The 24,692-nt window shown below is 38.9% G+C and overlaps 1 protein-coding gene across 1 annotated transcript; it reads left to right on the top strand.

Annotated features, from left to right (window-relative positions):
• Positions 1 to 1,773: 1,773 nt before the first annotated feature.
• LOC131430405 (cytochrome P450 4c21-like) lies at positions 1,774 to 23,932 on the top strand. Its single transcript, XM_058595352.1, has 6 exons — positions 1,774 to 2,183; positions 2,243 to 2,486; positions 2,544 to 2,670; positions 22,949 to 23,122; positions 23,186 to 23,609; positions 23,675 to 23,932. Exons 1-6 carry the CDS (start codon positions 1,835 to 1,837, stop codon positions 23,860 to 23,862), a joined length of 1,506 nt encoding a protein of 501 aa, XP_058451335.1. The 5' UTR covers positions 1,774 to 1,834; the 3' UTR covers positions 23,863 to 23,932.
• The last annotated feature ends 760 nt before the right edge of the window (positions 23,933 to 24,692 follow it).

The raw sequence follows: 24,692 nt of genomic DNA on the forward strand, positions 1-24,692 counted from the left end.
CTATAAAGCATCTTGCTTTTCCGTCAGATCCAACTTCTGGTTTTGAGGATACGTGGTGATTAGTAGAAATGTGTCCATTTCACATAAATTAATCAGGTTTATCGGGTTTGCAGATTTGGATAGTTGAATACCAAATAAATTTATTCCAGTTTTAGTGGTATTCAATTTGCGATTCGGAAGGTACCCAAAAATTTAACTCGCACTACGATTTCTTAAAGATGTCTACACTGATTTTCAAACATTTTGAAACAAATGTAAACTGTATAGCTGCTCAGGGGAATTTATCTGACTTCGGCTATACCGGTTTTCGAATTGCGGTTTCAGTATCGAATCGTTTCTCAAAGCTCAATCGTTTTCTCAAAAAAAAGGTAAATCGAATTTCAAAAATAAAAAATTCAAATTATAGGTCCAATTTTGACTTCCGATTATCAAAGGATGATGAATTTTTAAAATCCAAACCGATATAGAAGATGACAATCCCAAAAAGCTTTAAAGTTGGACTCAAAACTATTGCGGTTTATTCGTTCGTAATGAGTGATTAAAATCACAAATTGCCGCTGAAACACCGAAGAATATTCATGCAAAAAACACTTTCGGATTGATAAAAATGGTATCATCTCACTGCTAGGCAGACGTTTTTACTACATTGATTACTTCACAGTGCGTGATACTGGTAATAGGGAAAATCAAGTTAAGTGACATGTAAGTAAAGTGAATGTGGAAAAGGAAGTGACAAAGCTAATATGGGCCAGGGCGTAAAGCTACACAGATAAAAATATTTTGTGATTTTACATTTATTTTCATGCACATATTTGGAGCAGGCAATTGAATGGAAACTTACATTACAAAACGAAGTGGTTTGTAAATATACAATCTTGTTCAATGAAAAACTAAATGAATTTTAATGTAATTTTACATCAATCATGGTTTTAAATCAGATTTTCGTTTCAATTGATGTCTATTTCATAATACTATCGGTTTACATGTCGTGTAAGTTTAATCTTTTCTTTCTGTGTATTATCCATATTTGAAAACTCAAATGAACGAGTTCTTAAGCACCTTCTGGCACAGGAAGTGCATGTGGAACTATTTCTGAACATTCAAATTTACCGCCAAAAAATAAAACGGCAAATAACGAATCTCCACAAACATTCACTCTGCGATGTATCATCGACGCTGAGATATGAGTGAACAAAACTAACGAAGTTTGATGACAAGATAAGCCACATAAACGTTTGTTGCACTTTTATCTTTGCACAATAACCAGCAAAACTGCATCAATAGTGATTTCATCTTTACTAGAATTTGTCAGCGAAAACGAAATCTGAAATTAACAACCGTCACTAGAATTCCAGTCGCCCCAGCGGCTGCTTCAAAACCGTTTGAACTTCCACTTCGGAATGTTTCTCCACACTATCTGAAGGAAATGTCTAATTCTCAAAAAAGCGAACCCAGCGACTCATGCAGGATAGACTGCGTTACATAGTTATTCGCGTGCTAATTACCCGGAATGGGAACACATCAAACAGAATCTGGATGCATGTCGGTTTGCAATAATACGCCGCTCATTAGTAGCCGGTAGCCCGTGCGAGATGTTGTGTTGTGAAAGCTAGTGAAAAACGTATTAGATTTCAAGATGCTGTTTGATAACCGTTTACAAAGCTTACGTGTAATTTTACGTCAACGCAACCGACAGTAATTGAGCTCAACACATTTCTCATCCATATATTCAAATCATGATTGATTAATAAATAAAGCTAGTGAGTGAAACTTTTCAACAGTTCTAAGGGAGATCGCTTCGGATATTTCTATGTTCTTCGTGTGAAACTTCGTGATGATTGGGTTGTTGTTAGTGTTGATTCTGATAGTGAGTGTGGTTCAGTTTGTCCGATTCAGGCGGGCTACGTCCTTTGCTCGAAACCTTCCGAGTGTTGAACCTTGTTATCCAATCATAGGAAATGCATTACTGTTTCTCGGCCAAAGTGATGAAAAACGATTTCTTAATGTGATTAGAGCCAGCAGTAATCCGGCTAAGTTGTTTAAATTGTGGATCGGATTCGTTCCGGTTGTCTGCACTAATGACCCAGATACAGTTCAAAAGATCCTTAATCATCCAGATTGCATGGATAAGCCGTATTTTTATGATTTCTTCAAGCTGGATTTCGGTCTAATTACGGCCCGCTGTGAGTTGTGATTAAATCAACGATAATGGTATTGATCTCAATCTCAACTTCACTCTTAGATGACATTTGGAAGGGACAACGCAAAGCATTGAATCCTACTTTCAATCGGAAACTGATTGACGGGTTCATCACGATCTTCGCGACGTGCTCCCAAAATCTGGTGGAGCGACTGACGGATCACGAATCCGTCCGACTGACACCATTTTTACAAAAATGTACACTTGAGATGATTTGTGCAACCACCATTGGGACGGATATCAATCGTCAGCAAGGAGTGGAAAATTTGTCGCGAAAGGTTGACGAGTAAGTTTTCTTAACATTCGAGCTTTATCCATCTTCGCTACAGTAAATCTTCGTTAGGATATTTCATTTGGTGTCGAGAAGAATACTTAGTATATTCGCACATTCGGACCGCTTCTATCGTTTGACTAAGAATTACGGTGTGGAGGAGGGCCTACGAAATGAAGTACTCTTTTACGGTAATCAGGTAAGATCATTTTGTGGTAGTCGTTCTATATCAGTGTTTCTCCCAAACTCTCCCCGTCACTGCCGCCGCGCAGCAAAACGTCTTAGACCAGTTTGTGAAATCGCTAGTGTAATTCATAAGCGGTAACATTAGTTTAGATATGATTCCATAATCATTTCTGGAGTACAGTTTGTGTCAGACGAAGAGACCAACGTCATCGTATTGGTTCACAGTGAAAAGGCTTACCAACGTTTTCAGTGGCCTTTAGTTAAGTTCGAGAAGTGAGGTGCTAATCACTTTCACTGGTTAGGGTTGATAATTAATTCTATTCTATTTTGATCCCTTTCCACAATTTTTTTCATTGTTAAATTTTTGACAACCTGAGGTTTAAACCTGGACAATTGGAACGATTTTATTTTATGATAATAAATAACTTCGCAAGCAAGAAAAAAAGATTGTATGCAATCTCCATTAGTCGCAAGCAAGAAAAAAGATTTCATGCAATCTCCCCACACTACCGCGGAGAGAATCCGGTTTCGAACTTAGGTGATGTGATTGCGAACTTTTTGCGATTGCTATGGACTGTAAGTTTTAGGTATAAGTAGACGGAAAATGTTCGGACATATGACAAGCAGTGTTGTTTCACAAAGTTACAGGTAGTTTCTGTCAATGCACACTCGTTGCGTCGCTTCCATCCCGCATCCACTGTGAATAGCAGTGTGGCTATTTGAGAACAGTATGAAAATGTTCTCTTCGTCCTTCTCATATCCAAAGCTGTAGCATTCAAACATTATAACATTAAATTGAGTTATCTACTTGATCTCACACAACTCGAACATGTAATCACTTTGAAATACGAATTTAGAGGCTCTGAAGACCGAACGTTTTACAGTGAAGTCTTCTACAACACAGGGAACGTGAATTAGGAATCCGGCAATAAGGTATCCCAGATCATTTGTTTTTTCGACTAATTGGGACAATGAACGATTATCTTGCTTCTGACCACAGATAGAACCAAAATCTTTTCAGTAAATTTTTAGTTTTTGTGCAGACTTATAATTTACGATCATTTGATGCAGAATTAGTCCTGTGACTCAAAATTATGAAGTTTTAGTTAGACGGTTTCTTTAGAAAAGTGTATTAAAGTTCCAAGATCTATTAGATGATTGATAAAATACTTCTCATAGTATCGAGCGTATACACTCATGTATGAAGTTCTAAGCATTTATAACAAGGAATGAGAATTGTTTTGAAGAGTGTCTTCGACACAGTTTGTGTACTACTTAGGAATATACAAATTAAACATATATTTTCTTTGTGGCTTCTCTAAACCACTAAAGTATTATTAAGAATTAGCTCTAGGTTCTGAAATCAGAGACATTTAATGTTCGATGTTCGAACTTCGTAAACAATGAATTTTCCATACTGTTGGATATAAAGTTATGGGTATTTTCAGAACGGGTTTGGCGAGTAGATTATTTTCGCCATCCAGGTCCCCGATTTCTGGATGCACTGAAAATAATGGTCTAAAAACTTTGGAAAGAACTTCGCGACGTCGTAGGATTACAAATATCGAAACATTTTTTTTTAAGTGAACGCCAAAATTGTTACAATACCGAATACTTAACGTATCTAGGAGGAAATCGATAACGTCAAATATATTTCTCATTTCAAATTCTGAAATAAGCTCCTTCTACGGCAGACGATCAGCGAGATGGGAATGCCAAAGCCACTATTCAGATTGACCTGCTTCAGACAAACGTGGTACCGATGATCGCCAAATTATCTAATGATCCCAGACGTGTGGTTTGACACCAATGTTCCCGTGGTTAAAAAGAAGGAGCATTATTTGCGTAAAAGCTGAAAAAATGTTGAAAAAATCGTTATCTCGCGGTTATGGTTGTGGTCAACTGCAAGATTTTGGCAGGATGTCAAAGCATTTTTGTAAAAGGCAACAAAGGATTGAAGGAATAATTCTTTCATTGAAACTTAACTTTGTATTTTCACTAAGTTGTTGTTATTATTATTTTCATTTTTTGAGTTTCACAGAACTGTTTTCCTTAAAACAGCAAAATGATAACATGATGTGATAATAATTGAAAATTTGATGAGTCGATATCATATTAGGATTTCATTCTGATGTTGCCATCATAATCAGATTTCAATTTGTTCTCATTTTGATGTTAGACTTTACTCGGGTATCCCGGACCTTTTTTATGTGTTCTATTTTTAGATTATGCTCGTGACGTGTCATTTCGAGAAAATGGACATCATATTAAGTTTTCAATGTGCTTTCACTGACAGCAAAACTGGTTTCCAGTTTGATGTCACGCAGCATTTTTTTTGCTTTCGATTTTGATCTTTTAACCGTTAAAATGACCAAAACGATAGCAAATTAAGTAATCGATATATACGAACAGCACAACAGAAATTTAGTGATCAAATTGAGTTTTCTTTTTAATCTCACACTCTACTCGGGTATGCTCTGATCTTGTGTCATGCAAGCTCGGATGAAATTCCATGTTATGTCGTTTCGCTTGAGAAATTGACAATACTCCTGGGTAAATTTTGAGTGCACAAGACTAATTTCAAATTTATATAAGATGAACTCGATTTATGATGAGAAAAAGTTTATCGCTTTAACCGAAATCACAGAATGGTAATAATGGTCGAGAAACTTAACGCTATAAAAATAACTGCTTTCATACAAAACTTGAACACAAGCTTGGCGAAGAGAAGCTTATCAAAATCCGTATCGCAAGTATGTACTTGCATACATTTGGGTAATTTGTGTAATTTCGTCGGCTATAAAACAAATACAAATCAAGACAAACGATGTTCAGTGTTGGTTCCTAATCAAGATAAATCTAATCAGATTCTCGTGCCATTGCGGATTCAGAAGTGTGACGATTGATTGAATTGTTTTAACGAAAAATGTTGTACCAGTAAACTCAGTAATAGTGTAGTTTTATTAATCCTTCCTCAAAATCGTCGATAGTCTTCGGAAACTGGTGGAAGAAAACATGTGAAACAGTCTGCACAAAATATTTAATTACTTACATTGATTTTGGCTTTTGCATATTAGGAATGTACGCAACAAAACTCCGCAATTTTGTTCAAATTGTAACTTGATACTGTCATAGTAACGACGCGTGTAGCGATCAGACGATTGTTGTTTTGAAGCAAATAAGAATTGAATTGACACTGACGGTTAACCGAGTCCATCGAGGGTTCCTATTTAAACGATACATGTAAAATCGAAGGTTAGCTTATTTTGAGTCTACATGATATTGCTTATAATAATGCTGTATATGTGAGCCTGTGGAACTCATTTATACTACTAAACCAAGGAGGCCGCTTTAAGATAGCGTTTTACTGTATAACAATTCGCATTGCATTACTATGTTTTTGTTACAATTAGTCGGGATTCTGTCTATGTGGTTCTTAGAAAATTTATTAGACCAGAATATTATGCTTCGTAAAACTATAACATTTTCTAACCATTTAACTAGGTTACACGATTACTGGTTGGTTCAATAATAGGGTCTGAGGGCTTATGCTGAGAGATAGGTCATTGGGTTTAGCCACATTTAATGAAAAAGAAGTATCTATGATTATCATTATAACACAACTTTGAACTGAATCCATTCGTGAGCCATTGTGTTACTCGTATGTAAATGGAGATTTCAGTATGCACACTACCCCATTTTGAGGCTTACAATATTGAAGTTATGCTTTGGTTGTGGCAAATCCATCAACAAATCATCGAGATACTAGCGCTTCAATTTAGGTTCGAAAAATCTATGGCCTGCCAGTTACAGAAAAGTCAAAACCAACAGCTCAGCCTCATTGCCGTTTCAACCTTCCGAGCGAACGGACGTGCTTTTGTTAACTGCGAAACGCTGAAAACCAGTGCCGTGTGTGATGAAGCTATCGGACAATCGAAATTGTACCGTTATTGTATAATAGAAAATTGTGCTCGTCCCGCTGAGCAGGGTTGCCACATTTAAATCTGCATTTTTCAGAAGAAAAATCTGTAAATCTGTATCGGGCGCTCAAAAACCTCACAGTTCGAAAAAACCTTGTGATTTTACATCCTATAAGATGCACATAAATGGAGCGTCGTATTTCATACAAATTTATATTCAGGAACATGTAAAATTGTGTGATTTGAAAATTACATGTCTTGAATTCGAACGAAATAAAAAACAAAAGATCGATCGCAGCAGCGCGACTTGAACCAAGAAACATTAGAATACAAGCTCACCGGTTACTCGACTGAACCACAGAAGCACTTATGTGTTTGTTGAATAATTGATATATACAAATCTATACAGTGGCCTTTGATACCGGAATGCAAATTGCACTTGTAGCATGTAAAATTCTGTGCGAGTGGAATATTGTGTCATTTGAATAATTAAGTTCAGGAATCAGGAATCAGAACAAATTGGCTCAAATGGCACGTTCCCCTTGATATTTGGAGATTTGTGCCTTGCCATCAATGTGTTTTTAGCATCATTTTCCCGATATATAAGAGGGAAGGATTGAAAGGAAATGGTAAGGGTTGGACTAGGAGGATGGGAAAAATTGACGACACAAAAACACATAAAAGCAGAAGTAAATTCTGCACCCCTAAGGGATGCCGAACAATCCGCTGAGGATCACATTTAGTGGAAGCAGAAGTAAATTCTGAACCTCTACGAGGTCCCGAACAGTCCGCTGTTAATAAAACCTCCAACCCCCGAGAGGATTTGAAGATCTTACAAAAGCGACACCATTCTGCACTCCCGGAAGAATGCAGAACGATTCGCAGTATGTACGAGCAGAAGTAAATTCGGCACCCCCTAAAAGATGCCAAACAATCTGCTAAACCCTATTTAAGGTAAATACAGAAGGGATTCATTCACTCCAGGAAGAACGATGAACCCTTCTGACTATAGCTCCTTACCACATTGGGTAAGAAACGAGAGAATATCCTTCAATTTTAGCTCCGCATACACAGACTCAACCATGTATGGAGAACCAAAAACCCGGATACGTAGCTGCGTCAATGCGGGACAGTTACATATCAGATGATATAAAGTACCATAATCGCATTCACACAAATCACACGAATAATACTCAGCACGTTGAATAGTAGCCATGTGATAATTGAGTTTGCAATGTCCAGTCAGAGCTCTGACCAGAATACTGCAATGATGCTTGGAGAAATGCAGTAGACACTTTGACATTTTCAGATTTGAATCTGGTAGAAATGCTTTTGTCTGAGCGCAAGTTTGCAAGCTGCGCCAGTAGCTGGCATGTTTGGATACAGCCCAAGAACGAATCTTGTGCTTTGTCCAACTAGTTGAAAGTGGTAAAGCTGGTTCAGGACCAACGAAATCATTCGTTGCACCAGCTCTAGCCAACTCATCAGCCCATTCATTTCCAGTAATACCAGAATGGCCGGGTACCCATAAGAAGTAAACAGCATTTGAAATGCTGAGGTCTTCAATTTGAGTTCGACATGCGATCACTAGATTCGACCGTGAGTCATTCGAACTGAGTGCTTTTAAGGCTGCCTGACTGTCGGAACAAAAATAAATTCGCTTACCACAGATCCTCTGCTGAAGTGCCGATTGTACTCCACACAGAATCGCGTAGATTTCTGCTTGAAACACAGTACAGTATCTACCAAGTGAATGAGACTGCTCCAGCCTCATTTCACGACAGTAGACACCAGCACCAGCACGACCATTCAACAGAGAACCGTCCGTATAACAAACTATGTGTTCATCAAGTTGTCGTTCCAGACAACCAGACAACCATTCCTCACGAAGAGGATAGCTCACATTGAATGTTTTGAAAGGAAAACTGCATGTGAGAGTTAGGTCACTAGGAGCGAGTTAATACTCATCCCACGTAACCATTTGAGACCACAAGCGAGTGTGGCTGGTAGCATAATCTAATGGGTTACTGTTCCAAAGCCCTGTAACCTTAAGACGATATGCACAAGATAATGCTTCTTGTTTTAGGAACACATGTAGTGGTTTAATGCACAGTAGCGCCTCTAGAGCAGCAGTAGGAGTTGTCGTGAATGCTCCTGTCATCGCCATTAGGACCATCCTTTGGAGATGATTTAGCTTTGACTGAACTGTCGCGACTTCTCCTTTCTGCCACCATACAAGACATCCATATGCTAAAATTGGTCTAACAATAGTTGTGTAGATCCAATGAATATATCTGGGTTTGAGTCCCCATGATTTTCCAAAAGCTCGTCTACATTGGCCGAAAGCCATGCAAGCTCTTTTAATTCTGAAGTCAATGTGAGCAGACCAATTCAGTTTTGAGTCAAGAATAACCCCGACGTATTTAACTTGTTCGACCACAGTGACCTCTGAACCAAAGAACTGCAACGGACGAGCTCCTGTGATTATCCTACGATGAGTGAAAAGCACCATTGATGTTTTGCCCGGATTTACAGATAATCCAACCTGACAACACCATTGTTCAACAGATCGCAGGGCTTGCTGCATTAAATCAAAGAGAGTGTTAATGCTTATACCGGTCATCAATATATGATAATCGTCGGCAAAACCATAAGTCGGAAATCCAAGGTTATTAAGTTTCCTTAACAAACCATCAGCGACTAGGTTCCATAAAAGTGGGGATAGTACACCACCTTGAGGACACCCACAGACACTTAGCTTTCTAATCTCTGCTTGCCGAAGCGATGAACAAAGAAGTCGATTGCTAAGCATTGCGTGTATCCAATTTGTGATACTTGAAGGTATGCCATGACCACGGGCTGCTTCCAGAATGGAATTGAAAGACACGTTATCAAAGGCACCTTCAATATCTAGGAAAACTCCCAAGCAAGATTGCTTTTGTGAGAAAGCTTTTTCAATGTTGTACACAACATCATGTAACAGGGTTGTAGTGGACTTTCCACGCTGGTAAGCATGTTGCATTCCATGTAGCGGATGCAGGCCCAAACTAACATTTCTGATATAGTGATCGACTATGCGTTCCACTGTTTTAAGAAGAAATGAGCTTAGACTGATAGGCCTGAAACTCTTCGCTTCCTCATAAGTGTCGCGACCGCCTTTGGGAATAAATTTGACAATTATTTCCTGCCAGGCTCTTGGAATATATCCTGTCGCAAGACTAAAAGTAAGTATTTTCTTCAAAACATGTTTGAAATGTTCATACCCTTTCTGCAGTAACACTGGGAAAACTCCATCCTTTCCAGGAGACTTGTACGGAGCAAAACTCTCAACTGCCCATTTGACCGATTCAATCGTCACAACGCTTCGAGCAAGGGCCCAAGAATCGTAACTACCTGAAAAAGTCTCGGGAAGAGCTGTCGGTGATGGATCCATACATCCTGGAAAGTGAGTGTTAAAAAGATAGTGAAGTACATCACCTTCATCAGACAAGTGTTCACCATCTGAAGTTCTTAAGAAACTGACATTAAAGTCCTTAGACTTCGAAAGTAACTTATTTAATCTGCTAGCCTCGTTGAGACTAGAGACATTTGTGCAGAGGCTTTTCCAACCACTTCGCTCAGACGATCGAAGAGCATTTTTGTAAGCCCTTCGAGCCAACACGAATGCCTCCGACCCATTTCTGCGACGGTGGTTCCAAGCTCTTCTGCATAGTTTCCTTAGTCTAGCAAGTTCAGCATTCCACCAAGGAGTTCCTCTAGTAGCTCGCACAATCCGAAGTGGACAAGCCTCTTCATATGCTGCAACTATGAGTGAGTTTGTCTCGTCGACAACATTTTCCAAATCAATTGGGGTTTCAATTGTTGGTTGGTACCCGTAAAATCTAGTCGCCAAGCCCTCTTCATAGAGGTCCCAGTTTGTAGATTTGGGATTACGATATGTGATAATATCAAATTTAACGTTTGAATGATCAAAGAATATGTACTTATGATCAGACAACGAAGGTTCGAGCTCATCGGAGACGAGCCAATTCACCAACTCATGCGCAATTCTATCAGAGCAGAGAGTTACGTCCAAAACCTCCTCTCTGCCAGATCTCGCAAAAGTTGGACGGTTTCCTGCATTGACTATGTGCAGGTCTGTACTGCTCACAAATTCCATCATATCAGAGCCTCTCGAATTTATATCTGTGCTGCCCCAAATGATATGGTGAGCATTTATGTCACTGCCGATTACAAGCGGTAAATCACTTTTGCAGCAGTATGATACAACCTTTTTGAAGTCATCGCTTGGCGAAGGTTGGTTATGCGGCAAATATGCCGAACAATAGACATATTTCCTGTCTATGCCATCAGTAGTCATACCAACTGTGACAGCACAAATATCCCGAGTTGTGAGCTCCGATATGAGAGAGACATCGAGAGCACTATTTGCAAGTATGCATGCTCGAGGCATTTCACGTGGATTAGTCATTCCGGTCTTGTTGAAGGCAACAAAGACTGGGTTTAACAATTTTCCAACGTAGAAGTTTCCCTTTTGGAAATATGGTTCTTGAACCAAAGCTAAAGAAGCTTTACCTTCTTGCAGAAGTCTGGATAGATTCATAGTTGCTGTACGTTTATGCTGGAGATTGATTTGTGCTACTCTAACCATTATCAATTAAAGTAACGAACACTCCACCTCCAGCACTTACCGTACAACAACTACAAGAAACCAAATATATTGGCTTATAATCGCCTATAGCGAACCATGTAAGGATTTTTTTAAATGTTTTAATCATTTAAATCCCACGAGTTGCGAAGAAAGAAGTCGTCCACTGTGCCAGAGCTTCGCTTAACACAGTAAGGGAAAATCCCAAGATATTCCGTTCACGACTGCATTGTTTAACCTCCTGCAGCCATTCAGCCATCGGCACGGAAATACACCTTGACTTAGGAGTTCCTATTTTTGTGGCCTTTTACGACATGGAACAGGAAACCAGTGGATCAATTCTTGGTAAAAAATAATTCCGCCGGATGCCACACGGCTTACCTGTTTGGTGGACTTATACCACCGGTACAGGTGGACCGTAGCGTTATTCTTAGCCAGTTGGGAAACCGCTACCGACACTACACGGCTATCTAGGCTGCTCAGAGAGGGAAATTGACATTGATGGTCAACTTCCATGGATTGCCGAGCAGCCGCAAATTCGAACGAGTTATGAATTGTATCGTTTGTGGAATTGTCACCTGCAAAATTCATTATTTTTTTCTGTGGCTGTATTGAAAATCTGTATAAGAAATCGAAGCACAATGGAATGAAAAGTCTTTAGAACCCAAATTTAAAGAAACCAAAACTTTTCTTAGTCTGAATTTTATGATGTTGTAGTGGAAAAAACGCTGGAAATTGTTTTTGTATTTGAGCCTCTCGAAATAATGATTTGACGAAAAACTTTTAAAATCCAGTCTGAAAGTGAGAACTTAGTCTGATTATTTTCACTTTCGTTCATTAGGTATAATGCAATTGGCAATCTTTCTTCTTTACTACCATACGTTATGGCCGAGGCCATCATCTTTCCATCTTATCAGAAGCAATTTTTGGAAGCATACGCAATTACGCTTCACTAGTTGCAACTAAAAATAAGCACAAACAAATCTTTTTTAGCAGATATAACATCTGTGTTTACTGTTTTTAACATACTCTTTTATATAAGTTCTATCCTCCTTTTAGAATTAACACACAATCAGGATAATGTTTTCACTTTGAAAAAAAAAATCAAAAATCAAAATCGGCCGAGTTTTGTAGCACACCGATTAGCCAAGGCCAGGCATTAGTGGCTATTCATTTTTAAGCTAAGTATCATTATCTTTCCCTTTTAATATCTGTCCTTGAAATTATCTGGGGGTATTCCAGATTTCTAACCCGTGCGGATACAATTCCGTGCCATGAAAAACCCTGAAAAACAAAACCCTTACCAACCAGATGATTAAATGGAGACAACTGTCGATAGCAAAACTCGCATTAAGAGCTATCCCGATGGAATTGCACTCCCGGGCGGACCGTACACGGTTTATTTCCGGCCCAAATTGAATGGAAAAATATTAAATATTCTACAAATATCGCGAGAGCTGACGAAGCGATACTCTACTGTCAAGAGTATTGACAAAGTACGCCCGGACAAGCTTAGGGTCTCGTTAACCAGCTCAAAACAGGCTAACGAGATCGTTCAGGGTGAGCTTTTTACGCGGGAATACCGTGTGTACATCCCAGCTCGCGAAGTCGAAATTGACGGCGTTGTCACCGATGCCAGTTTGACCTTCGATGACGTTCTTAAGTACGGGATGGGTTGCTTTAAAAAACCCCTACTTAAGAACGTAAAGATATTGGATTGCAAGCGATTGCATTCAGTGTCGATCGCGGGGGATGGTACCAAATCATACCCCCAATCAGACTCGTATCGGGTGACATTCGCTGGCTCGGCTTTACCTAACTACGTCCTCCTGGACCGAGTTCGCCTCCCTGTTCGTCTCTATGTTCCGCGTATTATGAACTGCACCAACTGCAAGCAACTGGGACACACAGCGTCCCATTGCAGCAATAAGCCCCGTTGTGGGGAGGCTCATGCGGATGGCTCCTGCGGTAAGGGTACTGCAAAGTGTTTTTACTGTAAGGAGGGTTCGCATGACCTGATGGCATGTCCCGCGTACAAAGTGCGCAAGGATGGTTTGAAACGTTCCCTGAAGGAACACTCCAAGCGTTCCTTTGCTGACATGCTCAAGAGTGCCACCCCCCCTAAGCAATCAACGAACATCTATACCTGCTTGTCAACTGACGAGAGCGAGTTTGACGACCCATTAGAAGGTTCTTCGGCGGTCCCTCATAACTATAGGAAAAGAGTACACAAATCCTCTCCTAAGCTCCCTAGTAAGGGTACGAAGTTGTCTTCCGATGGGCCTCCAAACATTTATCTTTAGAAGTAGTGGAGACAAAGCTCCGAAGCAAACAGTTCCTGGTCTCGGAAAACTCAATTCTGAGAAGGAATTCCCACCACTTCCCGGGACACCAAAACCCCCAAGTGCCCCTGAAAACCCAACAGAGAACCAGCTGGGTGCTGGGCTAATAAAATTCTCTGATGTTGTGGACTGGATTTTTAATACCTTCAATATTTCTGATCCTCTTAAAAGCCTGTTTATGGCTTTGATACCTACAGATAATTTTTTGAAGCAGTTGACTGCAAAATGGCCCCTTCTTTCAGCGATCGTATCCTTCGATGGCTAACTCATCCACCGAGGTCACGGATTGAATCACTGTTTTACAGTGGAATTGTAGAAGTATCATCCCCAGTTCGGGTTTACATCTCATCCAAGTCAGTCGATAAAACAAAACCGCTTACGTTGGGGACAGAAGAAACCAAGTACAGTATTGTGTAGTGAACAATAGACCTCGAAAATGAGTGAACCAAACGAACAAAAGATACCGCCGGTACGAAAGAATACAATTATTGTTGACTTCAGACAGTGCAAAATTCGACCTTCGATACGAGAACTTGAAGGTTTGCTTAAGGAGCAAATGCATCTTGACATTAAACGTGTGCATTTACTTCAATGCAATAAGAGCAATAATGTTGTTTATATCCAGTTCTATAAAGAGTTGGATGCAATTCAATTCGCTAAAGACAATAATAATGTGCACTATGTGGAGCATGAAAATATCAAGTACAACTCTCCAGTATATATGAAATATAGTGCTATAGAAGTGCGTGTGTATGATCTTCCCTCGAGCGTCATCGATCCTTATATTCGCCATACCATGTCCCAATACGGGGAGATTCTGTCTATCGAAAAAGAAAAGTGGAAGAATTTTTTCCCCGGTATTCTAAATGGCGTACGTTTGTTACGCATGCGCTTGAGGAGGTCTATACTTCTTATGTGACATTCGGTCAGGATACAAGAATACCGTGCAAATCACTTGTTACCTATTAAAATCAGATGGCCACATGTCAATATTGCCAAAAAGCTGTTCACTACGGTAAGCTATGTGATAAACCGGACAAGGAGACAACTATACCAAAGGACAACGGTGCTTCCTTCACATTAACCCCAAGCAACCCCAGTACACCTGTGACGGTCACCAACAACAGGGAAGTATCCCCTTCAACGAAACCATCTAACGTAACCCCTATAGGACAAAGTACACCAGCTGCAGTTAACAGCTTACCATCCAACCAACCAGCAACTGCAAACAATGTACAACAAGGCGCATCTACAGCAACTAGCAACGAAACCAACAACAATACCACGGCAATGGATGACGAGACGAACCACCAACAAACTGTCCCTCAACCCTCGCAGGAGGAAAATGGAAGCTCCTCTCCTCCTAGGAAAGGGTGACAACGAGATCCAATACAAAAAAAAATTTATCTAAAAACTCAGCTAAATCGGCCACGTAAAGCTTGTACGCAAATAGGCCTGAATAAAATATATTTTAAATAAAAAAAAGTATCATCCCAAAAATAGATTCTTTTAAAATTCTTGTGAATAATCTGAAATGTGACGCATTTGCATTGTGCGAAACTTGGCTAACTTCTGATGTATCCCTAAACTTCCACGATTTTAACATTATTCGCCTGGATCGAGACGATCCCTACGGAGGAGTACTTTTGGGGATCAAAAAGTGCTATTCCTTCTATCTAATTAACCTCCCGTCGATACCAGGTATTGTAGTTGTCGCATGTCATGTCACAATGAAAGGCATTGCATTGCTTCCATCTACAATCCACCAAGAACCACGGTTGGGTACCGCTGGCTTAGCGATATCATGAAGCTTCCTCCCACGCCGACGTTAGTTTTAGGAGGCTTTAACTCTCACAGTACGGGATGAGGTTGTCTTCATGTTGACAACAGATCAACCGCGATCTATGATCTTTGCGATAACTTCAATATGACTATTTTGAATACCGGAGAAATGACACGGATTCCCGCACCACCAGCAAGACCAAGCGCGCTGGATTTATCATTATGCTCGACTTCGCTACGGTTGGATTGCACGTGGAAGGTGACCCTCGATCCCCACGGTAGCGACCATCTACCTATCGTTCTTTAGAAAACTTTTAGAGCCATTAGAACGGCTGATTTTGTGTAATGCTCTCCACCGTTGTTTTTTCACCAATGTAAATGACTGGCAGCTGTGACGTAATCGCTCTTGTCGGAAGCGAAACTAGCTTTGTCAATGACACAAAATGCATCTGCTTGCAGTGGCGATAGAATCCAAACTGATCCAATTTTTGTTGAGAGGTTTCTTTTCATGTGATTTCGTCTGTACTGTACTTTTTCACTAATGGGCGGTCCTAACGGCCATAAAAAATAGCAGCATATAGAATTTTAATTTCGATTAGTTCATTTCGGATCTGCATTTCACTGAAAGAAACTATCAGGGTACTGTACGAGATTCATTCCTGCCTTACAGAAGGACCAAATTGTGGAACTCACTACGATATTAAACACTGTTCGGAACATTTTTCTTGAACGATTTGTTGTACAGGACCAGATATTTTGTTCTCTTCCTCAGAACGCGATTGACTAGTGTTGACATGGTAAAATGAGACAGGTTTTTCAATAGTGCACTATTGAAATACTTCAATTCTGTTGCTATACACGTTTAAGTTGAAAAATTTCGATTCAATTGGTAGTTAGATTATATAAATCCTTTCAAAATACGAGAAAGGCAAACGCGCCTTATGAATTATCCTCTTTGATAATCGTTTATACCAAACATTTCAAAAAAGTTTAATTTTGAATTATTTGAGATTATGTCACACAACTGAAAATTTTATCATAAAATTGTGATCATATTGCTGATGTCATGTAGCAAGAATTATGTTGATTCATTAGATACAATAAGAGATATTCACGATCAAAAACTTATCACTCTCTCAGAGGGTAAATTTTGTAAAGGCACCCCATAGTAAAGTAAGTCGTATTCACGACAAAAGGTTCAGAAAATAGTTTCGAATATTTCTGTTGCATAATACTACTACATTGATACACTTCATTTGAATTAAGGTTAGTGAAAATCTATTCAATCATATGTGAGAAAGTGAAGTGAGCTCCTTTTTATCATATTTGAGTATTATTGTCGGTACTTCCGGAACCGAAAGCTGGATATTGACATAGTGACATTTAATTCATTCAACTAATATGAACCACAAATTTGTTCACGATCTATGAAGATTTGAGTTTTGGAAAAAATGTACCGGTAGCTTGGATAAAATTCAGCAAATCATTTATGGGACTTTCAATAGTTTATTTGGTTACAGACTCTAATGGTCTGCAAACTAAAGAAAATCAATAGCCAATAGCTTATGAACAAAGTATTCCTAAAATTGAAATATTTATACTGAGCACCCTACCTCCGGAACTAAAGCTTGCTTCATTTAGAATTAGAACAAACTTTTGCTCATATTGTGGCGCTCCTGGTGGTCGAATTTGGAAGTTCTTGGCGCCCACGTGTCGGGAATTTTGTCAGCTTCACGTATGATTTTTGACATTCCGCAAATCGGCTGTACTTTGTAAACAATCAACATGGAAGCCGAAAGAAGGGAAAAAATTGTGCAGTTATTTGGAAAATCCATTGTGGATGATTCGGAACCCCCAAGCCAATCGTCGGAGTGGAACTGTCGACCGGAAACTGCGTGGTAAGATTTTGAAGACGATTAAGAGGAATCCTAATCTGTCGGACCGTGATTTGGCCAGAAAATTCGATGCTGCCCATAGTACCGTGAGGAAAACTCGACTCCGGGAAGGAATCAAGTCGTATCGAGCTAGCAAATAGCCAAATCGGACCATAAAACAGAATAGTGTGGTCAAAATTCGTGCTCGGAAACTATATGACCAGGTGCTGACCTACATCAATCAGATGACGACCTGGTGGATTAAGATAGCTAAAACGATGGACGAAGAAGGTGTGCGCCGCCTAATGAGCCGTGTTACAGGAAAAATTCGAGAATTCCTTCGAAACCGTAACGAATAATTTTATCCGTATTTTTTCTTAAAAGTATGAAGAAAACGCTACATTTGTATAAAAAAAGATCTTGAATTCAATAATAAATAACTGAAATACAGGCAATTGCCTTTGTTCCAATTCTATCTGAAGCAAGCTTTAGGGGTTTAATCCGAATAAAAATGGGAATATTCTTATGGCATCTTAAGGCTTTCCATCTGCGAGAAAAGTGAGCATTATTTTTACATATTTACATTATTATTTCCACATGTTTGATGCATGTCACCCTGTAATTCTGGAACTTTGTATGAGATTATAAGACCTTTCATTTGAATATAAGTTTGTAAAAATCCGTTAAGCCATCTTCGAGAAAAGTGAGTGACATTATTTTCACATTTTTGGTGCATATTACCCTGTAATTCCGAAACCAGAAGTCGGATCCAAATGAAATTCAGGAACTTTGTATAGGACCATGAGACCTTTTATTTGAATCGTAGTTCAGCCATCTCCGAGAAAAATGAGTAACAATATTTGTCACACACACACACACATACACACACACACACACATATATATATATATATATATATATATATATATATATATATATATATATATATATATATATATATATATATATATATATATATATATATATATATATATATATATATATATAATATATATATATATATATATATATATACATACACAGGCATTGCTCAGCTCGACTAAGTGAGTAATGGTAAATGACACTTTTAGTTTTATAATTTTACGAGAATTTCTACTATATAAGAAAGGCAAAACGGGTTTAGTGAGTAGATGTAGGAAATTGAGGTTTGAGGTCGTTTCAAAGTCCATGTGAGCAACTTCCGATATGATAACATTCATTGTAAATACTTACAAAACAATGATTATTGGCAATATTGGTTCTAATAAAGTTTGTTGTGATTTTTAGTCCGGATTTTTGAGTTTTCAAATTGATTCGGAGGAAGTAGTTCGCTTAAGTTTTCGATCAGTAATTGACCGTTTGCTGTTTTAACCAGTATAAAGTGTTATTTTAGGTCGTCAATTGAAAATTGGATAGTGATTTATGTCGTTTTCGCTTGATGCCAAACCTGACCCTAATTGCTGTCAAACCGTTTGTTTGAAACCAGTTTCGAACCAAGTTTCAACGTTGTTGAACTGAAAATGGAATCAGTTTCGAACCTGGTTTTTATATCAAGTTTGTTCAGATCCCCGTTACTAAGTTCGAAACCAACACAGTTTTGTAAAATGTGGTTGTTTGACGAAACTATTACTCTGGGTCAGTTTCAGTTTTCTCAAACGAAAACGACATTACATTCTTTCGTTCTGTGCCTAGTGCTATACGCTGTGCTGTGATTTAAACAGGCTTGTTTTGTGGGATGCCTAGTTGAAGGCGTTTTTCTGCCGTTAAGATAAGCATGGAGAAGTATTGTGCAAAGTGCTGCCAGGTTATCAGCGGCATCGATTCAGTTGTCTGTCGTGGATACTCGGGTGTCTCCTGTGCTCTTTTAGGCTATTTCATTTCGCATCGTAAAAGTCTCTGTTGGATGTGTGATGACTGTGCGAATCTATCCGAGAATTCGCATCTCCGATCTATTACAAATGCGGCAGACGAATTGTCTCGATTGGTGTCACTCACGGAAGCAATAAACGGCTTACAAAGCGAGATAAAATCGTTATCCAAGCCAACTCTACAAGCTCCGAAGCAACTATACGGCATGTATTGTTTATGAAAATTTGAGGAAAAATCTACTCAAAAATTTCGGTGCCTTACTCCTGCGAATCTAGCCGTTCAGTAATAACTGAATGCAGAACACTGAGGCGCACAATCACTGGGAACCATGTAACAGTTCGAAGACTCTCGTTACTATTCACCGCCGCTTGAAAGGACGGTTAATTATTAGCGCATCTGGGAGTTGTGTCGAGCAGGTATAGGTTAATGGGTTAATCTGAGCGACTATTCATTATTTCTCTGCGTGGTTTATTTTCCACCGAATCGAACTCGTGATCTGACATTGATTGAATTGCACATTCAGTCATTAGAAGATGTCATTGCTGCCCATACGCATTCGGCAAATGAAATACACAGAAAGAAATAATGAAATTTACACGAGATGTAAATCAATAGTAACATGGAATAGACATGGGTTGAATCGAAATTTTGATTGAAAACCTTCATCGATGCAAAACTAAATTGAATTGCATTGAATTTTCAATGAATATAACTGTATCTTTCAATTAACGCTTATTTTGCGATTAAATTGTATTGAAACGTACAGAATTGTAAAGTAATTTTATGTTTAATTACCTGCTCCAAATATGTGCATGAAAATAGATGTAAATTCACAAAATATTTTTATCTGTGTACTTATCCTGACTGATTTCAACTTCTCAAGCCTTTTTGAATGGTTCCCAGCTTCCGATGGTTTTCTGTTTGCAGATCCAATGCATTCTTCGTTTCACGCTGGTATTATCAATTTGCCTTTAGCGGTACAGTTTTAATTTACTGCGTCAAATGAATCACGTTACAAATGAGAACATTAGAATCCTCGATCTCTGATTTTCAAGCAAATCGGATTGTGCACTCAGAATCACCGCAGCACACTCTCCTCTGGTGAAGCCCTTTAGGCATCATCCTTCTTTGCACATTAAGCTTGAATGGAATCGATCGTTGAACAATTGTAAGATTTCTCACACCGTCAGATATAATTTTGAAAGAGCTGGCCACAATAGTATTATTGCATTTCTTACAAGCATTGACTGGAGTGAAATTCTTGACAATGGCTCTAATATTTTCCAACGTTCTGAAGTATGGTATTGACCAATATGTTCCTAAGCAGACTAGCAAGCCTCCCGAACAAGTACCGTGGCAAACCGCAGAACTACGACGATTGAAAAGTTGAAAAAGGACAGCATTAAAGAAGTATTTCAAGAACGGAGGTTTGTTGCTCTGTCAAAACTATGTGGAAATCAATAAAGTTTACAAAAAGACAGCCAAATGTTGCTATGCCAACTATTTACGCAGTTTGCAGAGGAGATTAAAGTTCATGAAAAAAATCTCTGAGGTATTTTCTAGAGAAAGTTTAGCACCTTACCAAATCACCCAGGTGGCACTTGACGTTACCGTTTTGTGACAGCCAATGAATTCAATTAACATAAGCGCAAGTTCCCTAAAACTAGCAGTCGCAAACATGAAGCCTTCACACTCTGCTGAACCCGACCATATCGATGATATATTTTGAACTGGTCGTTCTGGAGCCTATTTTAATCATTGCAAGCAGTACATCGTCGAAACTCAAGACGGATTAATGCCGAAACGCTCAAATGTCACTAACCTACTAACTTTCCCGACGCCTATAACGGATGCTATTTCTGAAGGTCATCAAACGGACTGGTTAAACTACCGATTCGAAAACACAGTAATAATAGTTTTCCAAGGATATCGACTATTCCAAGGTATTCATTTTAGATTACCTTTACTGCCATTTTTCGGCATCTAGTGCTTGGAAATGACTTGAAATCTAGTCTCCTCGCATCTACTTATCAAACATCAAATCAAATTCGAAGCATCCTTCGCTCCAACTGAGATCTCATTATCTGTTCCTCAACAATCGTCTACAAACGACTGAACAAAATGTTATTTCATTCCCATGTCCTTCGTGTACAAAATAATTCAAAAATCAACCCTAAAAGCTTCTGGAACTACGTGAACGAACAGAGAAAGGAATCAAGACTACCCAACCAGATGTTTCTATGTTTTTTGGTGATGTGAAATCATCCGTGATACCTGAAATTTGCAACCTTTTGGCATTAAAAATGCCTTACGCTTAGCGGACCCGAACCCGAAACTTGTATTAATAGTTTCGCAAATAGCCGCGTATCCTTTATCTGTCATAATTTTGAACGTAAATAACTCAATATTTGTTTGTTAATAACAAACATTTGTTGATGAATTGATATAATTTAACAATCAATCGAATCGGAGACTTTTAACTTAAACATGTATGGCAACGTTGTTACAGTATTTCGATTATTGGTTAGAATCGACTAATGTTTTTATTAACCAATCACAGAAGAGCAAATGATGTCATCTTGTTGATTTTTCGTGCACGGCCAACGGTTTCGATCGTTCTCGTCTGCATCGCATGAACGTTTACACAAAATGGAATCTATAAATATATTCCCATATATGGAGCAGCATGCTTGTCGTTCGCTCGATGCTTGGTTTTTGTGGTGCGTCGTCGTGTTCGCTTGAGTATATTGAATGTAGTATCAGCTGTTGATTCTACAGGAACTAGCAGGCCTATTCAGAACTTTCGGCGATAGTTTTTTGGACCTACCGGACTGCCGGACGAGGCTTGTTTATGTGGTAACCTATGGGTTGCAGAAAACGAATTACCGTAGTTTTAAACGCTTCTCGCTAGGCGGTTTGAAGATGGACTTATATTATTTCTTGATAAACATTAGATTAGGTTGCAACTGCGCTGGTCATGAACAGACATCTTCATTTGCGAATGGAAGCCGAAGTTCGCAAAAACAAACAAAGAATATTATTATAAATACTACTTCAACGCAGTTGACGATGATATATTAGTAACGTTAGTGTTTCACAATTATTTGAAAATTTTTCAAATTTAAATCTGTGGATGCGGGAGTTTCAAAATTGCATTTTTAATGTCATTATGTACGGTCGTATCTCGTCCACAAACCTGAAATTTTTTAAAACACATTTCAACAATGTATTCTCTGATGAAACCTTATCGAATGATCACGCTCGTTTAGCACCCCTCCACCAACCCTTGAATTCCATTCACCTATCCACTTTTCACCTCTTTCTCACCTTTTAAGCTAGAGCACTATTACTGACCTGTTATGCTTGGTGTCATCATCTGTCTATAGAGTTATTGATTGAGTTTTAATTGTAGTGTTAAGCCAAAATGTATCTGCTGGATCATTGTAATCTGTTGGTACAAATGCTGAGGAGGTTTTATGCCTGCTGGAAAAAGAGATCGCAAAATTCCATCTTCATCGGGCTTTTCCCTGCTCCCAAATAAATAAACGCACTCCAACGTCACGCATATTGTAGGTGGTTTCAAGCACTATCAGTAGACCGGAAACAAAACGACCTTAAACATCATCTACCAGAACCTACCATTCACATCCGTTCCGAAAATGACCATATGATTGGGTTTCAAACATACATTACGCAAAACTTTTTCTACGAACCAAACCACAAAAAAAAAACACAAAAAACTTTTCTTTACAAACCTCTATTTAATTTGTAAATGGATCGTTGGGTGTATTTAACAGCAGGCATGAAAATGATACTATCCAAACAAATTAAAATATTCGAATTCAATCATTTGCAGATCGTACGTCAGGTCAAGACACAAAAACAAACGGAACCTAGTTCTGCAGAAAACCGCAACGATGATAAAATTCGAAAGCCACAAATTTTTATCGATCAGCTCCTGAATTCACAAAGCGGTAAAAAATTCGATGAAATCGAAATCATTCACAATATGTACACAATTATCGTGGCGGTACCGTACAACTCAAACTATTTCTTTAACCGTAACGATTTGACAGCTAAACTGATTTCGTAGGGAAGCGGAACTACTGAAACCCAGATGAGTCTGATTGCATTGTTGCTGGCCATCTATCCGGACATGCAGGAGAAAGTGTACGAAGAAATTATGACCGTTTTCCCGGGCAACAGCGATCCTAGCATCACTCCTGACAGTATAAAGCAACTGCAGTACTTGGATATGTTTGTCAAGGAGTGTTCACGACTCTTTCCGGTTGTACCGCACATATTAAGGACACCGATAAAGGATGTTGATCTGGATGGATTGATTGTGCCCAAGGGAGCCTTCCTGTGCATTAGCATTTTTAATATTCATCGACGAAAAGATGTTTGGGGTCCGAATGCCGATAAGTTTGATCCCGAAAATTTCTCCCCCGAGTGCATAGAAGGACGTCACCCATTTGCGTTTCTTCCATTCAGCGGAGGACCACGTAATTGTATTGGTAAGTCATGATCTGGGAATGATTTCATTTTGTTGAATGTTACAAATTTGTTGGTAAATTTTCAGGAGCTCGCTATGCCATGGTCGCCCTGAAGATTATGACCATATATTTGGTGAGAACTTTTAAAATAAGGACCAAAGCACGTTTCGAAGACCTGTCGTTTAAGTACGATGTTTTGCTCAAGTTGTCAACTGAACCGGAAATAACATTGGAGCGACGAACAACGAGTGTGCAAAATCACGGAGGCAATTAATTGCATCCATCTGTTATATCTTCATCATTTAAACATTTGATAAATTGAAGAAATTAAATAAAGAAGTTATATTCGGTAATGATTTTAATACTATTTCCATTTCCGGCTTTGACATCCCCTTCTCACTGATTGTTAGTTACAGCAGCACCCTTTTGAGGAACTTGGTGTGTGAAAAGAACTTCACATCGAAACTAGAATACGAGGACCCTACCAGTCATTGCCATCCAAGGTGAGATAGGTCTCGTCGTCCATCACCATCGTAACGTCGCAATTCGCCTGAAAAATCAAATTGATCATCTTGTTCAATCGCTGCCACTGCGTCATTGCCTTCAGTTCCGAAACCGGTGGACCCGAATTCCGCTTCCTGACATGTAAATTCATGTTCGTCAGGTACTTTTTCACTGTTTGGCCGGTTGCACCGAACTCCCGGCCAAGCACAGAAGCTAAGTTAAGAATTGGGGGTTTTCTATATAGATTTCTCAAAAGAAAACATTCAATTCATTGATTCCATGAGCAACTATAGGATATTGGATATACTCTGCTCCTTCACCAGCATTTGCTATAAATAACAATTTAGAAAGTCGTAGATATATCTCATACTTTTCAAATCATAGACGTATTGTATGATTGATTAACCCAGCGAATTAATGTTTCCTACCATTTCAATATCTCATCCACGGACAACAGGTCAGCTTAAAAATAGATGACGGAAGTCAGCGGTATTCATCGTAATTCGAATTCAACTCGTCACTTTGCAGGCCTTCATAAAAGGTTCTTTTCATAAGCACCATTTATTTTGTTATAAAGAAGATTAAAAAGTACTCCGTAAT

This window comes from Malaya genurostris, chromosome 2 (assembly GCF_030247185.1).
Source record: "Malaya genurostris strain Urasoe2022 chromosome 2, Malgen_1.1, whole genome shotgun sequence".
In the NCBI taxonomy this organism is placed as follows: Eukaryota; Metazoa; Arthropoda; class Insecta; order Diptera; family Culicidae; genus Malaya; species Malaya genurostris.